This window comes from Mauremys mutica, chromosome 1 (genome assembly GCF_020497125.1).
Source record: "Mauremys mutica isolate MM-2020 ecotype Southern chromosome 1, ASM2049712v1, whole genome shotgun sequence".
In the NCBI taxonomy this organism is placed as follows: Eukaryota; Metazoa; Chordata; order Testudines; family Geoemydidae; genus Mauremys; species Mauremys mutica.
In genome coordinates, this window is record NC_059072.1 from 111,065,370 (window position 1) to 111,090,243 (window position 24,874).

Here is a 24,874-nt window from a genome sequence, read left to right on the forward strand (position 1 = left end):
TCTTATATAGCTAGTTACCAAAGTGAGCCCCGCATCTGTTTTTAGCTATGCAGTGTCATGGTACAATAGGGGTTTTGAGCTAATGCTTATAGCACTAAGAACTGCAGTCACTGGCCACAGCAAGGGAAAGGGAGAACACAGCTGCAAGCATTTCTCTCTGGGGTTTAGCACAGTGGGTTATCTATTCTACACAAGTGCAGAAAGGACAACTGAATCAGAGAGCACCTCAGCAGCCCTAGCAGTTAACTGAAGTGTGAATTGTAAGGATGAGTTCAGACACATGCTTAAAAGAAAGCCAATACTCATAGTTGTCAATTATAAGCTATTTAGAATTGATTTGTAAGCCCTTCAAAACGCATTTTTTGTAATGGAAACTCGAATGACTTAACTATAGCAGTGCCAGGTACTGCTGTAACATGTGAGATTACTATCCAGATAAACAAGTTACTAACATTCTCTTAATAAAGGCCAACTAGCAGAGACATGGACAGACATGTGCAACAGAACGCACCCAGTCTGCAGTGCAGAAGTTCACGGCCTCAGCAAAGTTGTAGCCCTGGTTAAATCCGGAGTGATAAGCACGAGGAAAAGTCACAACAAACTCACCAGCGCACTGATTGGTCCTGTACACCTAAATACAAATCAGGGTGGGGGACAGGAAGAAGAAAACTGAGATTGGCAGCAGACAAAGTTAAAATAATTCATAAAAAAAGGACACCGTGAAACCATCTCCTTTCACCTGTAGGAGACAACAGGGAATTTAGCTAGGGCAGGATAGATTAGGAGGGTGTTTAACCTTTTGAAAATTAAATCCTCTTTGACAACCTTATTACAAAAGGTTGAATAAATCAATCAGCAGTTAAGGCCCATCACAGGGCTTGTCACTTTTGGGATTCAGGTAGGAAGTTTCTCTACTATCAGTTAGTGGATCGTCACTTAACCCTTCACACCACAAAGTTTTTCCCAGAGGCTTTTAAAGAGTATACTTTGCTTTGTTTGGACATCTGCCAGAGATGCAATTTAGCCTACTGAAAGTGAATGGTAGTGACTTAAAGGGACACAATTCATTTTACAAAAAAGTAGATTTTACTAAACCTGAGAAATAGAAAGGTTTTCATTATATTTTTAAATTCCAAAGGAATTTAACTACCTTGTAGCCACTGCTACAATTTTGCATTGTAGAGAACCTGAAAATGAAAATGTTTAAAACAAAAAAGTGAATCTATAAATCCGACTTCACTGATTTTCACTGGCCAAGCTAACTAAGAAGCAAACAGCAAAAGTTGTGTCCATGACTTTTTAAAATATTTTAGTTTTAATAAGCTACAACCATCAATAGTAACAAAGGAAACAAAATCTGTTTACAGAAGATTTTAAATTGACAATGTTCCATTAATTTGGTTCGTATTACAATATTTTCTTAATTCCAGATTAAAAAGGGAATGGACATATATATTGCTATCAAGAATAGCCACAGTTATAATTCATGCTAACAAAAATTTTCCAAGAGATACTAAACCTCAAGCTTCAAGACTTAAATCAAACTCAAACTGTTAGAGATCATGATGAGACTTAATGTGGGCGCCGATTACCTCACATCTGCCTATAACAGGGTTTTTTACACTTTCCTCTGAAGCATCTGTTGCTGGCCACCCTCAAATACTGGACTATATTCATGGTGACATTTAACCAAAGTCTAGTGGTTAATTACTATTTAATTAACATATTGAATTCAGATATCTGGTTCTTCAACAGCTGATAAATACAGGAACAAAAATAAAATAATTATTATGTAAGAACATAAGAACGGCCGTACTGGGTCAGACCAAAGGTCCATCTAGCCCAGTATCCTGTCTTCTGACAGTGATCAATGCCAGGTGCCCCAGAGGGAGTGAACCTAACAGGTAATGATCAAGTGATCTCTCTCCTGCCATCCATCTCCACCCTCTGACAAACAGAGGCTAGGGACACCATTCCTTACCCATCCTGGCTAATAGCCATTAATGGACTTAACCATCATGAATTTATCCAGTTCTCTTTTAAACGCTGTTATAGTCCTAGCCTTCACAACCTCCTCAGGCAAGGAGTTCTACAAGTTGACTGGGCGCTGTGTGAAGAAGAACTTCCTTTTATTTGTTTTAAACCTGCTGCCCATTAACTTCATTTGGTCACCCCTAGTTCTTGTATTATGGGAATAAGTAAATAACTTTTCCTTATGCACTTTCTCATCATCACTCATGATTTTATATACCTCTATCATATCCCCCCTTAGTCTCCTCTTTTCCAAGCTGAAAAGTCCTAGCCTCTTTAATCTCTCCTCATATGAGACCTTCTCCAAACCCCTAATCATTTCAGTTGCCCTTCTCTGAACCTTTACTAGTGCCAGTATATCCTTTTTGAGATGAGGAGACCACATCTGTACGTAGTATTCAAGATGTGGGTGTACCATCGATTTATATAAGGGCAATAATATATTCTCCTTCTTATTCTCTATCCCCTTTTTAATTATTCCTAACATTCTGTTTGCTTTTTTGACCGCCTCTGCACACTGCATGGACATCTTCAAAGAACTATCCACGATGACTCCAAGATCTCTTTCCTGATTCGTGGTAGCTAAATTAGCCCCCATCATATTGTATGTATAGTTGGGGTTATTTTTTCCAATGTGCATTACTTTACATTTATCCACATTAAATTTCATTTGCCATTTTGTTGCCCAATTACTTAGTTTTGTGAGATCTTTTTGAAGTTCTTCACAGTCTGCTTTGGTCTTAACTAGCTTGAGCAGTTTAGTATCATCTGCAAACTTTGCTACCTCACTGTTTACTCCTTTCTCCAGATCATTTATGAATAAGTTGAATAGGATTGGTCCTAGAACTGACCCTTGGGGAATACCACTAGTTACCCCTCTCCATTCTGAGAATTTACCATTAATTCCTACCCTTTGTTCACTGTCTTTTAACCAGTTCTCAATCCATGAAAGGACCTTCCCTCTTATCCCATGACAGCTTAATTTACGTAAGAGACTTTGGTGAGGGATCTTGTCAAAGGCTTTCTGATATACAGTGAATACATTTGTTCTATATCGTATTTTATTTTAGTTACAGCTTTTTGGGGGTCTTTTTGCAAGAGGTTTCTCTCTTGATCGGATGAGCCACTTAAGATCATTTAATAGTGAGAACCCACTAGGGGCAACCTAACTGAATTCTGCTACATCTACACTGACTTCAAATTTCACACTGAAGTCCTTCAGCAGAACATTACCTCCTTCTACTGCAGCATGCTAGAGAATTAGATGAAAGACCACCTCTTAATTGATTAGCAGGATCCGAGGGATCACCATAAGAGTTCTTAAATGCTATTCCAACACCTCATAAGGAAAATCTGTCACAAAGCAAAAGGTATATAAAACAGGCAGTGAGTTACAGAGGTATGGAAGAAATTCTCATGTACTACTCACAGGCACACCATGTTCCATCAGCACATTGGGGTTCATGATGGTGACAAGCTGATGCAGGAGATCAGGCTGTGACTCAAACAGTTCAGGAGCCAACTCTCTCATCACCTCCTCCAGTTGTTCTGCAGCATGAGAGGGCACTCCATACCAGGTCTTCGGCTCTCCCCTGGCAGAAAACATAGCCCACAATACACATTACCTAAAGGAAAGTGAGGATGTCATCCTAACACAAGGTGTGTCAGCTAAGGACAACTGCACCTGTATTTCCCCTCAGCAATGACACCCACTCTCAGGCTTCCAACTCCCCAGACGTTGCCTTTCTTGGGTGTAGATGTGCGTCTCACTCCATTTTGATCAGGGTATTTTCAAGTAGCACAGTTCCCTGCCACACTTTCCTGTGTTATTCCAAGCCAAGACAGGCTATTTAAGCACACCTGCTCACTTTCTCTTCAGAGATTTATAACAGTGATTGGCAACACTTATAAGTTACCACACAGTTCTTTCTATGCAAACCTATTTTATTCTAAAGGTGGAAGCACTACAGAGAACACATTAAAAACAACAGAAGAGCCTATACACATGCTAATACGCTTACCAGAGATCACCCCAACCCTAATATGGGCTCTGGCTGGAGCTGTCCTTCCAGACTCCACCCAAGGGGTTTCTTTTGTGTTCACAAGTTCATCACAGCTTCAGCTCAGAACAAGCACATTCATAATGTTTAGTCCACCCTTTATACATCTCACAGGGGGTCTCAGATCTGGAGTTTCCAGGAGCAGGTAATTAGAAGACAATGGGTTTTCTTCCCCAGAGCATAGCTTCAAAAGGATGGATTCAAGTGGATCACATTTGCATCCCCCTTCCCCAGGTACTTCCTAGGAAATCCACTTCACAGGGATTGTTCCAAAAAGCCTTCTGAAGTTCCTAATACCTTCCAGAGATTTCATTAGCCAGTCTCCTAGAGAAGTTATATACATACAATTCCATAACACACACAATTGCATTTTTAATACAATGGACCCCAAAAGGTATTAAACCTAATTCAATAAAGTCCATTTAGGATACTGTCAGTGTCACACAAGGTATACTCTAGTGATTTCACCGAGCCTCCCACCGCTCTCCCTGAGACACTTTTCACATGGCAAGAAACAACATTCTCAAACTCACTTTCTTGGGCTAAAATGAACACAGTGTTCTAACTTGACAATTAAGTGAATTGCCTCCAGAACACAATCCATAGCTGCATTTTCTACCATTATCTGACAGAGTACCAGCAGGCACTTTGCCATGAGAAGCCTAAGTGAGAAGACAGATGCCAAATACCATGTTCTTCAAGGAAAGGGTTCCTGTTTTGTCTCCAGACAACTGACCGGGTTTTATCAGACTAAGATCTTAACTGCAAAGCTACTTCCTAACACCACGCACTTATCCAGAACAGAGTTTAGGATGGGTGTGGAACAGTCCAAACTCTGACACCAGCAGAAGAGTGCACAACTGCATCAGAAGTGATGACAATGGCACACAAACCTCAGCATTCCAGAAAGGAGATGCAGCCACCACTTTGTTACACATAACCAATTACTAGAAACCACTGTTCTGAACCACAAGAGAAAGACAGCTGACTGGGATACCTGTGGCGAAGATTTATACACCTAGTGACAGGTAATGTGCCTAACATGTTAAATATGAAGGGGGATTGGGACAAACAAGAGTGAAATCCACTGATAAAAACGAGTAACTGCCAAATTATTCCAGCCTTTCCAGTTAAATCTTAGCACCACAATGCTCTGTACTGGCCTGTGAGCCCAAGAATTTGTCAATGGTTTTCTGCCACTCAAAATATTATCTACTAATTCAGAAGTGCAAGCAACTCTGTCTAAATACCTCAATGTCTGTCTAGCATTCATTGTCTCAATACATTGCAAAATTATTCAGAAGCCAGCCAAAAAGCTAAGAAAAATAATATTGCACTCAAGAGTCTAATTTTGTTCACACCAACCCCTCATCTGATTCCTGAAGTCTTCAGTGACACCTGCTAGTAGGACACAACCAGGCCAATCCCACTAAGCAAACCTTCCCCTTACATCTTTAAACTCACCAGCTGGCACCAAAGCCCAGCACAATGATCTGGCTCATGGCATGCTGAAGCCAATAACCGAACTCTAAACAAAACATACTCTAGGCTGTTGGTTACTAGCAAACATACTTCTCCAGAAAACTACAATCACAGTTCAAAGGCAAGTTGACCGTTACAAGATGTACACACAAGCACACACTTTTCATTTTGAATAGGGGTGCTTCCCACAGCTTACCCCTGAAAACTGCTCCATTATTACTGAGCCTGGACATGGGGAAATTACAGTACGAGTGGTCTGTTTGCAGTGAATTTGGTGGTTGTTGGTTTTTAAATAAAAATCCAACCACCAAAACATTTTGGGAGAGCCTAACATCAAGTTAACGTCATTGTGAGATTCCTAACTGGAAGCAATGTGAGCACCACTAGATCAATATAGAGCTGCTCAGCTATTTGCTCTCATGTAACATACCGTATATACTCGTTCATTAGCCCGTTTGTTTAGAAGCTGACGCCCCAAGATGGTTAGGTAAAAATAGCAAAAACTGTATGATCGATTCATAAGCTGACCTTATATTTGCCAACCCATGAAACTTTGGCTCCTGGCCTGTTAGGGTAAGCTGCTAGCGGGCCTGGACATTTTGTTTACCTGGAGCATTCACAGGCACAGAGCCCCTCAGCTCCCAGTGTCCGCGGTTTGCTGTTCCCAACCACTTCCCGCAGCTCCCAGAGGCTGGGAACAGCAAACCACGGACACTGGGAGCTGAGGGCTCCATGCCTGCAGACGCTCCAGGTAAACAAAACGACAAAGTATTAGATATTCAATCTGATGATTCCACAGAGTTTAAAATCATCAAATTTTGGTGTAGACCCATTTATAAGCCAACCCCCGTTCTTTGATGCGTCACTTTTTTACCAAAAATATTCGGCTTATGAACGAGTACTAACTTCTAAACTGCATTATAAAGTAGCTTATCATTCAGCCAATAGGATTGCTTGATTAGATGAGTGCACCAAGACTTGCTAAGAAAGGATGTCTGTAGAATAGAATTTTCCATTGTTACTGGTGATGGTGTTTAAACATCTACATGTAACCAAACGGTTAACAATGAGGTGCCTTATACAGTGATATCTGCATCCATCTCTCCTATTAGTGTCAGTCTCATTCTAAGGAAATGAACTGCTTATCTCTCTTATAGGCCTTTGGTCTCAGACAAACAATAAGAAGAATGGATATCACCAGGTACAGGTATTAAATGAAGAACTGCATCAGTTAAGAGCAATCAAGGCAGTGCAAGGAAAGAGGGTGACAGGAAGAGAGACCATACCAGTGCAGGTAATTGATGGAATAGCTCCAGTGGTCCTCAATGTGCCAGCAGAAAGAGGAGAAGCACATCCCTACATACAGCCAGGGCACCTTCATGCCAGAGATATCTGCATTGATATGAGCGAGGACTGACTGTTCCAACACTGGCATGTTATTCAGGTTCCAACCAGAAAGTGCATACTCCTGCCAAAGAAAGAGAGAAAGCTGTGAAGTTAGAAGACCATTCAAATACTCTAACAAGCCTATGGAGAAGGTAGCCCTCAGGATAAATGGAGCAGCCTATTAATTTATATATTAACCTTTGATTGGTATTCTGCCATGCTGAAGCTTCAGAAGTGGGAAGTATTTCTTTATATCAAGCACTTAAGCCAGGTCTACACTGGGGGGGGGTCGAACTAAGGTACGCAACTTCAGCTACACGAATAGCATAGCTGAAGTCGAACTACCTTAGTTCGAACTACTTACCCGTCCTCACGGTGCGGAATCGACGTCCGCGGCTCCCCCGTCGACTCCGCCACCGCCGTTCGCGGTGGTGGAGTTGCGGAGTCGACGGGAGCGCGATCGGAGTTCAATATATCGCGTCTAGATGAGACGCGATATATCAAACTCTGAGAAGTCGATTGCTACCCGCCAATCCGGGCGGGTAGTATGGACGTACCCTTAATCAAGTCTTCCAACTACTCCTTAGACCTTAATCTAGCAGCCAATCCTGCAGGACTGCACTGAAGTAATTCTCTCACTAGATATTGGTTTAGATAGTAACCTAAACATGCTTAAGATATTTTCACTTTTCCCTGTTCTTTTGCTCTAAGTAAAGCACTGGTCCCTACAAAGTGGGTGGCAAATGACATCTGCATGATATCCTGAAGACAAAATTCAAGCCTGGAACACACTTCAAAGAAATCATGAAACCCAAGCCTTACTACATCTTTATGAAACATGTTCTGGGAAATCAGTTACTCAAAGGCCCATTTTACTGCAGAATGACTGATCTTAACCTTCTTTACAAAAACTGCTTGAAGGGTACATACTTAAAACAGGAGAACTCCCTCACTGTCCTTGCTAAGATCATACAAACTGCCATACCCGGTCAGACCAATGGTCCATCTAGCCCAGTATCCTGTCTCCGACATTGGTCAATGCCAGAACTACATAGGGAGTGTACAGAATAGGGCAGTTGGAGTGATACAACCATCATTCCCTTCCAGCTTCTGGCAGCCAGTGGTTTAGTAACCCCAAGCTTGGTGTAGCCAAGATGGTCAGGGAGGCAAACAGTCATTGATGGTCCTATCCTCCATGAACTTATCTAGTTAGTTTTTGAACTAGTTATACTTTTGGCCACCATAACACCCCATGGCAATGAGTTCCACAGGTTAACTGTACATTGTATGGAAAAATTATTTCCTGTGGTTTGAATTAAGCCTGCTGCCTATTAATTTTATCACGTGACACTAGTTTTTGTATTATGGGATAGAGTAAATAACACTTGCAATGGTAAAAAAGTATAGAGGCAAAAGAACAACAATCACCACTCAGATGATCCCAAATTCACCTCTAACTACAGACACCTCAACATGCCTCCACCAGAAAGACTAAGTTAAGAACTGTGCTCATATATAACATGCCTCAAATGCTCATCATAGTTCCTTCACACCAGACCACATTCCAGGATGGCAGATGTATTGCAGGCTATCATCAGCAACTCATATTGGCTAAAATTAATTTAAACAGAGCAGAAGCCATGAAAGGGTACTGAGATAACTTGAGTCCTAGTGGGTACTGAGATAACTTGAGTCCCTTTCTTCTACTTATGATAGCATGGCATATGCTGTATGCTGTGAGTATGAGAAGATACAGGTAAGGAGAACAACTGAAAACCAATCCGTTTAACTTATCCTCAATAGATTCTAAATATAGGACATCTGGATGAGAAGGCTGATGTTCTGGTAGTTAACAGAAGGTTGAAGAGTTCATGAAAAAATCTTGTCAGTCTCCTTATGCTGAGAACTGTTCAGAAATGCACGCCGAGTACTGCCTTAATACTTTGCATTTCTATCACAACCTTCACCTGAAGATCTAAGCACTTTACAAAGATTAACCCTTGGAACAGCCACGCAAAACAGGTGCAGACTGCAGCAAGGAAAAATAATTTGTCAGTCATAGTAAAGCAGTGACTGTGCCAGGAATGAAACCTAGGTCTCTTGACTCTAATCCCCCTGCTTTAGCCTCCAGATCACATTCTCCTTAAAGAAATGTTGGCACATGTAAAAGCTATCACCATTTTTCTTCACAAAATTGTAAAAATCCCCATCAATTTCAGTCCTAAATGAAGTGCAACTTCCTGTTCTGCAAAGTTTGGGTCAGTTAACATTTCCCCGTTCACACCTCCTCTTCTGGCATCATCTTTCGACGGCCATCCTTCACAGGGAAACCACTTCCAAAGTCCTTGGATGAGATATCAGCCCCATATTCCACAATGACATCCTCCTCAATGCTGCTCACCAGTCGCCAGAACTCCTTCTCCACCAGCTCAGTGGGAACCATCTGTAAAGACAAAGGCATTCCAGGGCATACATACAGCATTATCCCAGGGTTAAAAAAAAAAAACACCCAAAACTGATAATGTACCTTTCCCAACACCTCACAGATCAGACATTAAATCCAGTCTCCTCCCACACCACACATGAGAATCAAATTCCATGGAATTTTTTTTTTTTTTTTTTTTGCCATTCCTTACACCTTATCTACACAAAATTAAATTGACCTAATTAAGGTCAACATACAGCTACCACAGTAATTACTGGGGTTTTTCATGTCCACACTACCCTCCTTCTGTAGGTGGTGCGTGACTGCACTGACTTAAGTGGGATAGTGTGGGGGGCTGACAGTTGTCACTCCCAGGGGCACAAGGAGAGCTCCAGCTGTCAGCTCTGGAGGCTGACAATCAACAGGCAATGTAAGTAATGCAGTGTCTACACGGACACTGCGTCATCCTAACTACATCAACCTAAGCACTATTCCTCTTGCTGAGGTGGAGTTGTTAGGTCGGTGTACTGTGCAACTTATGTCAGCAGCAACGGTAAGGAGCCTTACAGGCTTACCAGGCTTTAGAAGCAGTATGTCACATTGTGTGGTAAGGAGTAGGTGGGAAAAAAAAGGTAGGATGATTAGAGGCAAAGTGCCCAGCTACAGTTCTAGTTAGAAAAATTAATAAAAACAAATAGCCCCATAATTCTGTAAGAATAAAAAAAGTGAGCAAATGCCCTGCACTCCAAATGTGTCCATTAAGGACTACTACATCATGCTATGGGGTAATTTTTCACATAACACACAGTAAACCTGTGGAACTCCTTGCCAGAGGATGTTGTAAAGGCCAAGACTATAACAGGGTTTTAAAAAGAACTAGATAAGTTCACGGAGGATAGGTCCAACAATGGCTATTAGCCAGGATAGACAGGGATGGTGTCCTTAGCCTCTGTTTTGCCAGAAGCTGGGAGTGGGCGACAAGGGATGGATCCCTTGATGATTACCTGTTCTGTTCAGTCCCTCTGGGGCACCTGGCACTGGCCACTGTTGGAAGACAGGAACCTGGACTAGATGGACCTTTGGTCTGACCTAGTATGGCCGTTTTTAAGTAATTTTATCACCAGGCCAGGTTATGCACATACCCATCAGAAAGGAAGACAGCAACCATGACATATCCAATAATTCAATTGGGTCTTCAGAACAGACTGATATTCACTGAACAAAGAACCAGATTGTGCATCTATCACAACAAATTGGATAACAGCTGCCCATTTGGATCAAGCTGACCAATGTCCTCTTCCCCCAACCCCTAAGCTCTCAGCCACCCACAGATTTATAAGAAATACAAGAGGCAGAAAGATTCTTTGTTTCTACTTCAGCAAGGGTGCTCCTTTCCAAAAAGGAAACTATTCACTAATTCTGGAGTGTTAATGGGATACCATAAACGTAATCGCATTTGTCCGAAGCTTTTTTTAATCTATCATTGCTGAAAGTAACACTGACGTTTTTTAATATTGGCTTTTCTACGTGCTTATCACCACAGTATTTCACAAACATTAATTTAGCTGCACATACCCTATCAGCTAAGGAAGTACTATCTCCATTTTACAGATGGAAGAAACAAAGCAGAGAGATTATGTGTCTTGTTCAAAGTGTTATGCTACGGGAAATCTACAGCAGAACCAGTAACAGAACCTAGAGCTTCCATTTCAGTCCTGTGACTGAATCACAACTCCATCCCTAGATTATTACAGCAAAAAAGATTACTGGGGAAACCTCTCTCATATTTGAGGGCTCATATATTGTGTATTACACATTTGACAGATCTTTCGGTATAATCAGACCACAGTCTGTTTCTCCAGTTTGTATGGCTCACACACACAACATCGGAGACATTTTTATAAACAAGAAAAAGTAGTTTTTAAAAATAAAACTTGGTAAGGAGCTGAGGGCAGAGGTATCTGAAACTTGTTAAACCGGCTAGGGTAACAGAGTATACTGGGCTCTTTAAGAGCAAGTGCCACTAATACAAATCTTATAGAGCTCAGCCCTTTAAAGAGCATCATGCTGGGTGATAGTCCCCAGGAGGGATTGATGAGCAATGTAGTCCCAGAGGCTCATGTGATCATGAGGGTGGGCAGTCAAATGACTGAACTATACAAGAAGCCTATGGCTCAGTTAAGAAGAGAGAGGGTAGGACTTGGAAGAAGGCTATTCAGAGTCCAAATATCTGCAAGGAGCAGAAGGTGACTGCAGAGACCAGGAAGTGAAAACTGAAGGGCTCTCCATCAAGAGAACACCAAGTCCAGAAAGTGGGCTGTAAACAAGAACAGAGTTCATAGAATGGGCTCAGGATGAGGTGAAATAAGGAGGAAAGGCTTGAGGCAGCACATCACTAGTAGGAGCTCAAGACCCGGTGGGATTGGTTTTGCTTGGGGGCTTCCAGCAAGGGACAAAGTCCTCCTTTCAGCCCTGCATCAGCTGGTTAATCCTAGTGAAGACCACTGATTGAACTCAAGAAAGGTCTGAACTCCATTTGACTTTATGAACTCTATTTATGACTAATCTGTTCCATTTTATGGTAGAAGATAGACTAGGTCTGAGAATCTGAAACAGGACCATCAACAACTGAAGAGCCATTCCCAGATGGTACCGTGGGTGCAACAGTCTGTGGCACTGATTTTATTGACCCTCTCTCAGCAACCCTACCTGAAAGCAGGGAGAAGGGAAAATCCCAGTATGACAAAAGAAGCAGGAAGAAGCATCAGACCTTGCTTTTAAAAGGGACACATACACTCTGACAAGAGGAGGGAAGCCCTTCACCAGAACCAGAAGACTGAGCAGAAGGAGTGGAGAGTCAGAATGACCTGGTTCCCCTGAAGAAGGCAGACTAAACCCTAAAAGTGTCTCAGAAGTAGAGGACTGAAGGAAGGAAATGCATTCAGCTCTTTGTTGTTTAAGCATAGAGATGTATATTCCCTGTACTGTCTAAGAGTAAAGTTGTGTGTGTGCACATACACACATGTGCATGCATGTGTGGTTAAAAAGTTCCTTTACAAAACTGGTGTACCTTACTTTATCTGCCATGCATCCCCAAAGAGCTCAACTGAATACCAGAATGTCCATGAGAGCTGATCGCTAGGGAAAACGTGCACTAGCTGGTGTGGAGACTTAAGTGGGAGGATGGGGAGGGGCGGAGGGTGTCAACACTTGACTTTGAACCCAAGGCAGCTCGACTGCAGGATCCCACATCCTAAGGGAGAGGATGCCAGACAGGGAGTCTGCACCCCTGGAGTGTGCCTGAGAAGCAAGAACTAGAATGAGAGTCTGGATGCTGCTCAAACCCAATGGATATGGACGCATGTGCAATTCAAATATTGGTTCCAATACAGCAGTCTGGTGACCATCCATGGAGGGGGTGAGGAGGACACTCAGCCAGGTTTGTAACAGGGGTCGAAAGACTTGAACCATGCCTGAGTCAAAAGGATTATACAAGGTGAAGGGCTGGAGGAAGAACCCTGTGCCAACAAGGAAGAATAAATACATTATTTGGACTGTCTGGTTTGATGAACCCTGAAAAAGGAAGGAATTTAATAGTTTGACCAAAGTACTTTGCTGGGGTATAGGCCTAAGTCACCCATCCATCAGAAGGAAACAGCAGACCACCAGCAGAAAGAGGGGAAACTGAAGGAGACGTGACCAGATGCCAGAGAGCTAAACCATTTGTTTACATATTTCAAACTGATATTGTCCCTTTAAGTCAATCATGAGATGCCCATCAAAAACTGTGTGTCAGCTTCACTTCAGTGCCTTCCCCAGTAACAAATCCTGACAAATAGGGATACTTACATGGACTGGCATGTTGAAATAATCAGATTTGAAGTTATCTGCCATCTCTCCAAAGCTCTGGAGGGTGTACTCCCTGACAGCCTGCTCAAATCCAAAGGCCTCACGTGGTTTGTTACATTCCTAAGAGAGGCAATACAAATATTACTCCTGCAACTGATGACAAGCAGCCAGGCTCTTACTGGAGGAGATCAGTGTCTAAGTCAGTTTCCTTGGCTAATACAAACGCAAAACACTGGTTTCAACTGCTTTCTCCAGATGGGGCAGTTCCTACCACACAACTACCAGTTGGGCAGCCAAACTAACTGCCATGCAGCTTCACCTGCACTACCAAAGGCACCGTCTCAGCACTTGCTGAAGTAGGCAGAACGACAAGGGACAGCAAAGATACTGAGGTAGCCTTAAGCTAAAAGGGGATTATGTGAGATTCAGGCACTAAGACAAGCAGCTGTAGCAGAACTGTCCTACAGCAAAACTTACAACTGCCTTAGTCTTAGTAATGCAGTGTAATTGTAGCCATGTCGGTCCCAGGATGTTAGAGAGACAAGGCAGGAGAGGTAACCAACAGAAGTTGGTCCAATAAAAGATATTACCTCACCCACCGTGTCTTAGTAAGTCAGTAGCTGGTTTAGCTGTGGAGAAGATAAGCATATGTGGAGAGAGGGAGAGAAGGGTAAGAGGGTTTATTCGGATAACTGCTTTGGTATAATAGTTTTATGCTAATTGGTTAGTAACTCAAGTCATCTGACATGCATAGATTCAGAGGAGCTTCTTTCACTGTCTTATCCACAGAGAGGGGGGAAATAGCAGCCTCAGTCACATGACAGGCTATTCCACCTTCCCTATTTCCGCAATGCCCCTTTCAATACCAATAGAGCCCTCTGACAGTGTATCTGAACATGCAAACATGCCAGACCGCTGATGGCTAGTTACTTTTTTATTAACACCCTCTAATAACTCAAATTCAATCCCAGCTCTTAACATGCAGAGTTCGGCTGCCCAGAGAATTTTAGGCTTCCTCTGGCAGACGCTCTTCCTTCTTATGCTGCCCAACAGCTTCATTTGCTGAACAAGGGGCTTCTGGAGACTCAGTCACAGCAGCAGTCACAGATCACATCTTGACAATATCCCCAACTAAATATAAAACTACACATTCTGCTCCAAAGACGAGAGGAAGAGGACAGAGCTCAAAGGGCTGAGCAACCATTGTAAATGGCTCTTCCTAATAGCATAAATAGATGCAGAGAGCTTGAGTAGTTCTCTGTACCTCAGCAACACATTTCGGGCATCTCCAGTCACCCTTGGGCACATCAGGCAAAGGGGGAATCAAGCAAAAAGTGTGGTAGCTATCATCACACCCATCACACAGTAGCAGTTTGTCCTCATTGTTTCCCCGGCCACAAAACAAGCAAACATACAGATCAACCTGTGGAGGAAAAAAAAAAGTCAGTGTAATGTTATGATCAGTCTCCATTACCCAGATGCTGCCTTCCATAAGCTGCCTTGCTAGAGTCTTACTAGCTATATAACACAGTACACAGTGCTGAAATATGATACTTTGACATTAGGTAATCCTCTCCCTCCCACCCCATTAGCCCACAAGAGAAGCACTGATAAACCTCCACTGAGCTCCTGCTTCCCAAGGCAGCCATGCATCTGAGAATCTGAAAAAACACAAGGTGGTAGGGAGCCAGGGAATATCCATCCAGCTGAGCTACAGGAGGAGGAAGGGCATGATCAAGTATCTTCCAGACAGATAACTTGAAGAATTCATTTACATTAATTTTAATTTGAGAAGATGAGGATCCATCTGAACCCCAACGATGAAGGTTAATTCAAATTAGATCTCTGCACAGTGCACTCTGCAAGAGCCCCCATGGCTAGATCAAAAATAGGCACTGCATCAGTATCCATGATACAAGTGTAATTATATCTGAAGCTGTTCTCAAATGCAGGGACAAAAAACAGACCAGGCCAGGAACAGAGAAACATTGCAAATTACAAGCTGAGAATCCAAGGGCAAAAGCTACATGCATTGGTGCTAACAATCCTTCCCCTTGATCTTTACTCTTCTCTGATTACACAAAGGTAAGGATTCCAAGTATCAAAGTAAAAGTGTAAGAATTCATGCTCCAGCACACCACTTCCTCATTTACGGTCTGCCCAACCAGAAAAGCATTGACTTGAAGAACTGTCTCAAAAACCAAGGAGATTACTGCACAATCAAGGTCACAAATTCCCTCCTGCTAGAGCAAGGGGTGGGAAAACTACAGCCCAGAGGCCACATCCGGCCCTTCAGACTTTTTAATCCAGTCCTTGAGCTCTTGCTGGGGAGCAGGGTCCAGGGCTCGCCCCGCTCCGGCACTCCAGCCGGGGGCTTGCCCCGCTCTGCGCGTGCTATGGAGCCGCACGGATCCCGGAAGCAGCAGCATGTCCACCCTCCGGCTCCTATGCATAGGGTCAGCCAAGGGGCTCCGCAGCTCCCATTGGCCAGGAACCAGGGCCAATGGGAGCTGCAGCAGTGGCGCCTGCAGATTGAACAGCACGCCAAGCCGCCTGGCTGCGCCTCCACGCAGGAGCTGGAGAAGGGACATGCTGCTGCTTCCAGAAGCTGCTTGAGGTAAGTGCTGTCTGGAGCCTGCACCCCGACGCCCTCCCACGCCAGAACCCCTAACCTGATCCCCCTCCCACCTTCCAAACCCCTTGGTCTCAGCCCACAGCAACCTCTTGCAACCCCAACCCAGAGCCTGTACCCCCAGTCAGAGCCCTCACCCCCCCTTCGCACTCCAACCCCCTGCCCCAGCCCGGAGCCCTCTCCCACACCCTGAACTCCTAATTTCTGGCCCCATCCCAGACCCCACACCCCCAGCCAGAGCCCTTAACCCCCCCCCCATACACACACACCCCAACTCCCAATTTCATGAGCATTCACGGCCCGCCATACAATTTCCATACCCACATGTGGCCCTCGGGCCAAAAAGTTTGCCCACCGCTGTGCTAGAGCTTGTCACAGAAGTATAGCTCCAGTATCAGTAAAGATCAGCTATTTTTCTCCCTAAAATATACCCAAGCCCCTAAAATGTTTTAGAAAACTACCGAGCTGTGATCCAATCTAAATACGTTAGTCAGTTACTCACTTACTGTATCTGAAGAATGATTTTATGTTTAATCATTTATTGGAAGCACTCAAATTTAATACATTACTTGATCTAAATTCTCCCATTATTCCCATCAGATGAGAGACAACCCAGCTTGTATCTTTTTATTATGTAGCCCAAAAAGCAAGACAGGATGACACTAGTTTTAACTAAGTCACTACAATATTAAGTCTTTTAAGAAATTGAAACACAATAGGAATGCATCATATAAGACAAAGCCTTACTGTTATTTCACCTTGTTTAGGAGAGTATGCACACCCTAGGTGTGCAAGCATGCAATGCTCCTTAAAAATCTCACCATTTTCAATTACACATGCTTGACAGGAAATTTTCAAATGGTCAAAATTCTGCAAAAGTCCACCATTTTCCAGACTTAGTGAAAATACTAGCCCTCCTCATGGAAGATCACATCCAGGCCAAGTTTCAAACTTAAGCTATTTGTGTTTTAACAATGTCTAAAAGTGTGGTGGTGTAGCGAGGCGGTGGGATACCCCACAGCCCCGCTGAGGGACGAACCGCCCCTAACACCAAGGTGGGCGGAGCCACTGGGTCCTGCGCCCGCCCCTCAGAGGTCACGGCGCCGACCCGGAAGTATAAAAGTTCACCGGCAGAGCTCAGTGGAGAACCAGCCGCCGCAGAGACCAGACGTCTGCGACCGAGCTCCCTCTTGGGAGACAGCAGCAGGCCCCGGCTGGCCGGAGGTCGCACCGGGCCAGCCGAGCCTACCCCTCGCTCGGTACCCCGAGGACTGGACGGGTCTGCCCCTTCCCAGCTACCCCGAGGACTGGCCGAGCCTGCCCCTTCCCAGCTACCCCAAGGAGGAGCCGAGCCTGCCCCTTCCCAGCTACCCCAAGGAGGAGCCGAGCCTGCCCTTCGCTGCGTACCCCGAGGAACCGATGGTGTTCGAGACCGCCAAGGACGCTAGCACGACCCAGGTACCCTACGAGGGGGAGTGTGGAAGTAGCCCGGGGGCAGCCGACCCCAGTCTGGCTGCAGCACTGCCTGAACCTAAGTCAGTGTGTTGTGGCCAGGATCCCCACTGACAGCAGCGAGTCTTTGCTGCTGCTAGGGCCCCGGGCTGGGACGCAGTGGAGAGGGAGGGCCTGCGTCCCCCCCTGCCACCCACTCCTGGGTGACAGGCTCCCTCTTGTCCTTTTCCTGGCCTGGGGAGGCTAGGACAACTTGACTATTGACTCAGCCCCTGCTTAAGGGCCTGAGTCCTCGACTATTTAGTTGCTGCCCCGCCCTGACCTAGGGCCGGGGCTGCTATTCCACTACTGACTCAGCCCCTGCTTAAAGGTCTGAGCCCCTAACCGTGTGCTTGCCATCCCACACTGTCACAGAGCCCGGACTGACGGCGACTTAGAACGAAGCGGTGGGATACCCCACAGCCCTGCTGAGAGACCAACCTCGCCAAAGCCCCTCTACAGGTGGGATTTTTGTTTTGGGGTTTTATTTATTTTATAAACACAGAGAAGGGGCGGGGGGAGGAAAAATACACCCTCATCTCAAACAAACTCAAGAAAACGGATATGGCAGAGGCTCTAGATGGAAGGCATCACCCAGACAGGTTACTTTCAGAAACACAGTGTGTAGAAAATAGGGGATTACAACTGAAACTGTTTTGCACACTTACTATAGCAACTGCCACCAAGCAATCACTATGATCCTAAGGTACTGCCTTTTTTTCATAAATATGTGCAACATTTTATATTACAGCACAGTTAACATGTGATTAAATATCAAAGCCCTACTGTAAAGCAAACATGCAAAAGCAGATTTATGGTTGCTGTGGGAATCTCAAATCTTGACTTTTTTGCAATTAAATCCTCAAGTTTTTTGCATTTGTGCATTTTTTGCACAGAATTACCATTTTACACAAAGGTAAAATAATAAATGGGTAGGGAAGGACAACCAGAACTACAGTAGTATATTCTTCAGATGACAACTGTAGACTGACGTACAAGATATGTACATTTCAGAGACTCATTTCCTTGAAGGTCTCTCATTCAAGTACTATCCATGCCCAACAAGCATTCATTTATAGAGGTTCTACAAGACCACAGCCAAGGCAATATAGCTGCAAGGTCTGGGTTTATTGCTACCTTATTTGAACCCCTGCCACAAGTGAGAGATAACACAAATAAGAATCAAACTCAGGTGTACTGATGAGTGAAAACTGACTGGGTCAGAAAATTTTTCCAATAAAATCTTATTTAAAAAATGAAAACCACTAATAGCAGCCATTCCTGCCATGGAGAAACAGCAAGCCTAGAAATACCATATACTCTCAGCAAGTAACTCATCTAAGCACTAAAGGGATCCAATGCTTTTAGTTTTGAAAATGAGACAATCTCGGGCCTATTCACACTGGTAACCCCATCTGCTTCCAAGCACCTAGTTGCTGCTGCTTTAAATGGCAGTTTATAGCCCCCATACTTCAAATCAGAAGCCATTTCTTCTTCTAAAAGATTTCATCTGAGTTTTTGTTAAAGTCTCACGGCCTCTCCTGGAACTGGGAATAACTAACATTTCAAATAACCACAACAAGTTTTGGGAAGACTTTCTGAAGCTAAGGAAAAATAATGCATTCTGTATGCTCAATATGCTGTTTTTGAAGTGCACAGAACTTAATTTCTTCAAACATGTTAGAAGACTCTTATTCAGGACTCTACATGTACCAAGTATGATAGTTTAAATAAAGCCATTTGAATTATCTAATAAAATAAAAGAAACTATACCCTGTTTTTCCATGCTCAAGTATCAAACAGCTACACAGATTTTATTTCTTCCCTTTATTTTTCTCCCTGGTAGACTAATAAACTAGACATTTCAACTCAAGACAGCTGTTTGAGACAAAATTAGTCCTGTTTTCTGTAGTTTAAACCAGTGTTTCTCAACGACCAGTCGGTTGACTGGCACTGGTTCCAGAGATTTCCCTGACACAGCTTAGGATGGCAGCAAGCCAGTCCCTTGTATCAAAAAGTTTAAACTATCTCAGATACTTATATGGCCTCCATTACTGTAGTATATGAGCACTCATAATCTAATGTATTTTTCTTTATAATACCACTAAGGAAGGAAAGTACTACTATTTCCATTTTACAGATGGAGAACTGAAGCACAGAGATACTAAGCAATTTGCCCAAGATCATACAGAACGTCTGTGGCAGAACAGAGAATTGAACCCAGATCTCTTGAGTCTCAGGCCAGTCTTTAGGCTTTATCAGCCTTTTCTGATAATCTAAGGTGGAATCACAACCTAGAATGGAACGTTTTTACTGTGATTAATTCAAATTCTCACCTTACAGCAGATAATGTTATCTGTTACAGTGCCATATTTTCCCAATGGCACAAAAGTAACCCAAGCTGACCGCTTCATATCCTATGCTCATGTGCTCCAGAGCAAAGAAATCACACTTACAAAGTTGACAGAAATTGTCCCTTTGCGCTGCCTCATCTGCATGCCAAATGCTTCTGACTTGGTGCCTTTGCGTCTTCGAGAGACCTCGTCTTGAAGCAAAATAAAGTTACATACATTTCATTAATCTAGCATAAAGAAAGATCCCACATATAGGGATCATATAGAGACCAGCCTGCTACCCTGCCTTTGGCAGCAACTACTACTTAATGCTGTAGAGAGAAAGCCAGAACTCTTTGGTGTACCTGACCAGTTTACTCCTGGGGGAATTCTGCGCCACTGCAGAATTTCACAGAATTCCCTGGTTCCCCCTGTTTCTGGCCGCCACTAAGGGGTCACTGGACTCTGCAGAGCCCAGTTCGCAGTGAGTGGAGTGCCCAGCCTGGCAGGGCTTGAGGCTGCACGCTCTTGGATCCTCATTCTCCTGGGACAGGAGAGGCCTGGGAGACCCAGCCAGCTCCGGCAAAGGGTGAGGAAGGGCAGGGTTGCACCACACCATGTCCCCTGGCGGGACAGTAAAGAAGTTGGGGGGAGTAAAGAGGGTGCTGGTGTGTGAGTTGGGGGCTGCCTCACGGCTGAGCTCTGGGGGCATGGGGAGGAGACATGAGGCGTCTGGGCCAGGGACTGCCCCGTGGCTGGGCTCCATGGGGAGGGGTGTATAGGTGTCTGGACCAGAGGGTGCCCTGTGGCTGGGCTCTGTGGGGGAGGTGGGATGCTGGTGTCTGGGCTGGGGGGGAGGGGTAGGGTGTGCTCTGTGGCTGAGCTCTGGGAGGCAGAGGGTGAGGGTGTCTGGGCCAGGGGTTGCCCCGCAGCTGGGCTCTGAGCGAATGGGAGTGCAGGTGTCTAGGCTCTGGAGGCACCTCCCAACTGGAACTGGGCTGTTGTAGGCGTTTCTTTAACTCTTTACTCATGGGAGAATCTTTTTTGCTGTTGTCTGTATTGACGACATACTTGTTGACAGGTATTTTGAAATAAATAATTGAAACTGGAGTGATCATATTGTGTTATTTTGACAAATAAAATATGAATTTTAAAATATTGTGCACATAATTTTTAATTTTTTGGCACAGAATCCCCCCAGAAGTAAACTGTCAGTTGTATCAAGCTGTATATGACTGGGGAAAGAGTAAACTCTCCCTTGCTGATCTTCACAGGAGATCCAGGAACATCATGAAGCAAAGTGGATTACCCTCATAATTTAGGTGCTTATCTAGTATGATTGGTGTCAACATTTATCAACCCTTTTTTCAAGTCTAGTAATTCTCAACTGGTACAGTACATTTCCTAAATAATAAAGAAATATGACTATCAAATTAAAAGAGCCCAGCCAATGGGGTTAGCCACCATGAGTTCTGTCAACCTCCACATGAATTAAATCCCCACATGATTAACTTTTTCACATCATAGTGGCTCATTTTTACCTCTTCCCACTTGTCTCCAGAGAGAGCAGAGAGGTTTGGTTCAAAAGACTGTTTCAGAGTCTAGAGACAGGCTACTGTGCCCTTACCACCCTTACCCACAAGATAAGCCAGAAGTTTATTTACCTTCTTTATCCTTTGCTCCCAATGCCAGTCCCACCATCTTGGGTCCAGCTCCGAAGATCTGCAGCTTCTTCAGCTCAGTATTTCTACTCATCTCTCCTGCCTCTGCCTGAAAACAAGACCAAAGCACAACACAACACCATCAGCATTCACCTTCCAGGTCTCCACTACTCACTGTACACTTGTATCTCTACTCTCTTCCTCTCATTGCCCCATTCACAATCACATCATCCGCTTTACCCATTAGAAGATGGAAGGCCTGATTTTTCATCCCCAAACCCAGTATCCAGATGCAAGAAAGGGAATGCAATGAAACAGACTGGAACTTCTCTTCCAATTCTCCAAACAGATGTCTCCACGTTTAGCATTAAAGAGTTTTGTTACAAAGGTTGATCTATACATCAAGTGATCACGGAGAACTAGGTTTGACTTCTGGCAAAAACAATTAATCACCAATGCAACACTTTCCAAGTTACTATGGATCAGGAAAAGTTTGATATTAATAAATACATTATTTATGTGGCACATTTCATCTGCTCCCTTGAGTGGGTGGATATATCCACAAACTATTAATGATGTTCACAGGTCTTCTTGATTCCTTGGCTGGGCTTGGATTTTCAGATGCAATGGCAGAATTACTATTCCCCACAGCCCCTACCTACGCATGGTGTGCTTTAAATCATGTGAAAAATATTTATTAGGTCATCCAGGCCATCCCCCTGACAATGCAGGGTTGTTCTCCTTTAATGTTGGTTTGTCCCTTCCTGTCCATTCATTCACAGTCCTACATAACTCTGAGCCTCTCATTATTTTTGTATCACCATAGTGCCTAGGAGTCCTAGTCATGAACCCAGCCTCCACTGTACTAGGTGCTATAGGCTTATCCAACCTTGTTTTATTCCATCATTGCCTCCACTCCACCAGAGATGGGAACCTCAATACATCTTTTGTCCACTTACTTCTCAAAAACTTTCTCACTTAGTCCACAAACTTTCTTTTATGCTACCGCCTACTCTTGGAATGGCCTGGTGTACCAGCTCAGGAAGGAAACTACCTTTTCTTCATTCAAGTCTCTCCTAAAGACCTGCTGCTCCTACAAAGCCTTCAAGCCAGTCGACTAAAACATTTTTAATCCATCACGCTGCCCACTAATGCTCACTGAGAAACTGCAGTATCTTACTGATGTTACCCTGCCCTTCCTTCTCCTGCTCCCCTTTACAAACTTATTACTCTTATTGTATTATGCCTGAGATAAGTTTGCTAGCTCCTTGAGGGCATGAATCAGGTCTCTGCTGGTACTGCAAGGCACCTATCACAATCTGCGGTGACGTCAACAACAGAAACAACAAAAAAAGCTTTCTGGTAATCGGGTGCTCACTGAATGAGAAACTTCATGTGCAGTGACAATAATGCTACAAACAGATAATATAATTTCCATGTATTCATGTCAAATTTTCATGTTTGTTCTTTTAGTTGGCTGCCAAAATGGACTGAAATGCAAGTCTCATTTGCTAGTCACCATAGGTTTGTTTGTTTGTTTTAAGCACTACTGCTGTCCAGATATTTCCCTCCGACTGGATTCAGTGTTTGGGCTTGTTTTCTCACCCAGTATATTAACTTGTAACTTTCCATTCTGAATATCAGTTATTTTCCATTCATGTTCAAATATCTGTAGATCATCTGTGTTATGCCTCTGTTCTCACTAGTAATCGCAATGCCTTATAATTTAAAGCAACACTTATCAACCTGAATTTTTAAAAATTGACTTTAAAATCCAGTTTGATACAGCACTCTAAGTGATACATCCCGACTTTTTTTTTATTCCTTACATTTTAAAGGGTTTTTCTGTTCACCTCTTTATTTTTATAGAAATCTTTCTAGCAAGTGAAAAACTGTCTGACATTGGACAATGGTGTAACTGATCTTGATGTCCATGAGACTGTACAAAGCATATAAACCAAAAACATTATACTAAAATATTTTATTGCTGAGGTACACCATTCAGACAAATGTGATTTTTCAAGTTGGCGTCCCTTTAATTTTATGGGAACACTGTTTTCCTGCTACTCCATCTGATTAATGAAAACAGATAAAATGGGATTTATGAGATCCCAGTGGTATCAGATTACCTCCTTCCTCCAAATAACACAATGTTCTCATTAAATCTTCACTCTTTATTTACAGATTTTCAGGCGATTTTTAGTCCATTTGCCTGTCATAATCCCAATCCTTACTTTCATTTAAAAAATTAACATGAATATCATTCTTTACTAAAATCCACAAATTACATCTATCAAGTTCTCTTCTCATATTGCTTTTTGATAGAATTATAAAATTAAATCAAGTTTATCTGCCTAGTTTATTTTTTAGTATAAACCATGTTTCTCAATTCTTATTCCTTCTAATTCCATTATACTTCTAAGTGAACACAATTTTAAAAGGTAATGATGAGTTCATCTATAACCACTAATTCTTCTCATCGGTAAAGGGAACACCATATGTATCAAAAGTACAAGTTGTGACCAGAAGAAAACATACTTAAAACAAACAAACAAAACAAAATCTAATAAATGCCTGTAGAACAAATATCAAAAACATTCAAGATTATTAAAACCCACACTTCATTTGGTGACACTTAAGGTTGCATCAAGCCACCTCCAAACTCAAAATTGTGAGAGCATGGAATTAAAGGGATAGGATTAGAAAAGTCTCATGCCACTTTTACAGCAGAACGTGCTCCAACTTTCCATGAGGCTTTTCACTTCCCTCTCCAACAGATACCAAAAAGCCATATATATCACAATGTCAAACTTGCACTCTAGCAAAAAAAAAAAATGAATAACCTCAGACACACTTCTATCAACAATCACACAATACAAGTTTTTTATGAAGTTATTCTGCCTTAACATTGTGATTTAATAAGCGCACAATGTTATTATTCCTAACTAGGGTTTGTGAGTGAGCATGCAATGAAGTAGACTTGTCATCACCATCTTTTTCCTCTATTTTAACGGATTTCTCTATTTACTCCATCATCCCACAATTGCTAAACTGAAAAATCAAGTATTTTTCCTCCACATCAGAAAACACTGTAACAGGATCCAATTATGGGTTTAAGTACTTCATCCTTTCAAGAGACACCATCAACTTCAAAAGTCACTTCTATGAGATACACCTCTACCCCGATATAACGCTGTCCTCGAGAGCCAAAAAATCTTACCACGTTATAGGTAAAACCACGTTATATCGAATTTGCTTTGATCCACTGGAGTGCGCAGCCCCGCCCCCCTGGAGCACTGCTTTACCGGGTTATATCCAAATTCGTGTTATATCAGATCGCATTATATCGGGGTAGAGGTGTATTTTTAAACTTCTATTATTACAAGTAGTACCTAAGATTATTATAATTGATAACATAACTTTTTTTTTATTATTACTTTGTGCATTTCCCAGCACTTTTTATATAGTACGTTAAATTGTTTTTTGAGCAGTTTCCACTGCAATTATTTCCCACACTAACACAG

The 24,874-nt window shown here is 43.0% G+C and overlaps 1 protein-coding gene across 2 annotated transcripts in view; it reads right to left on the reverse strand.

Annotated features, from left to right (window-relative positions):
• The window catches only part of KDM5A (lysine demethylase 5A), an 82,965-nt gene that overhangs the window by 45,766 nt on the left and 12,325 nt on the right, over window positions 1-24,874 (reverse strand). For both annotated transcript variants that reach the window (XM_044991077.1, XM_044991086.1), the window contains 8 exons: window positions 21,354-21,459; window positions 19,813-19,901; window positions 14,498-14,656; window positions 13,234-13,353; window positions 9,244-9,402; window positions 6,860-7,041; window positions 3,461-3,623; window positions 512-631 (listed from right to left, as the gene is read on the reverse strand). In XM_044991077.1, coding sequence (XP_044847012.1) covers window positions 512-631; window positions 3,461-3,623; window positions 6,860-7,041; window positions 9,244-9,402; window positions 13,234-13,353; window positions 14,498-14,656; window positions 19,813-19,901; window positions 21,354-21,459 — 1,098 coding nt within the window. The remainder of the gene's footprint in view (window positions 1-511; window positions 632-3,460; window positions 3,624-6,859; window positions 7,042-9,243; window positions 9,403-13,233; window positions 13,354-14,497; window positions 14,657-19,812; window positions 19,902-21,353; window positions 21,460-24,874) is intronic.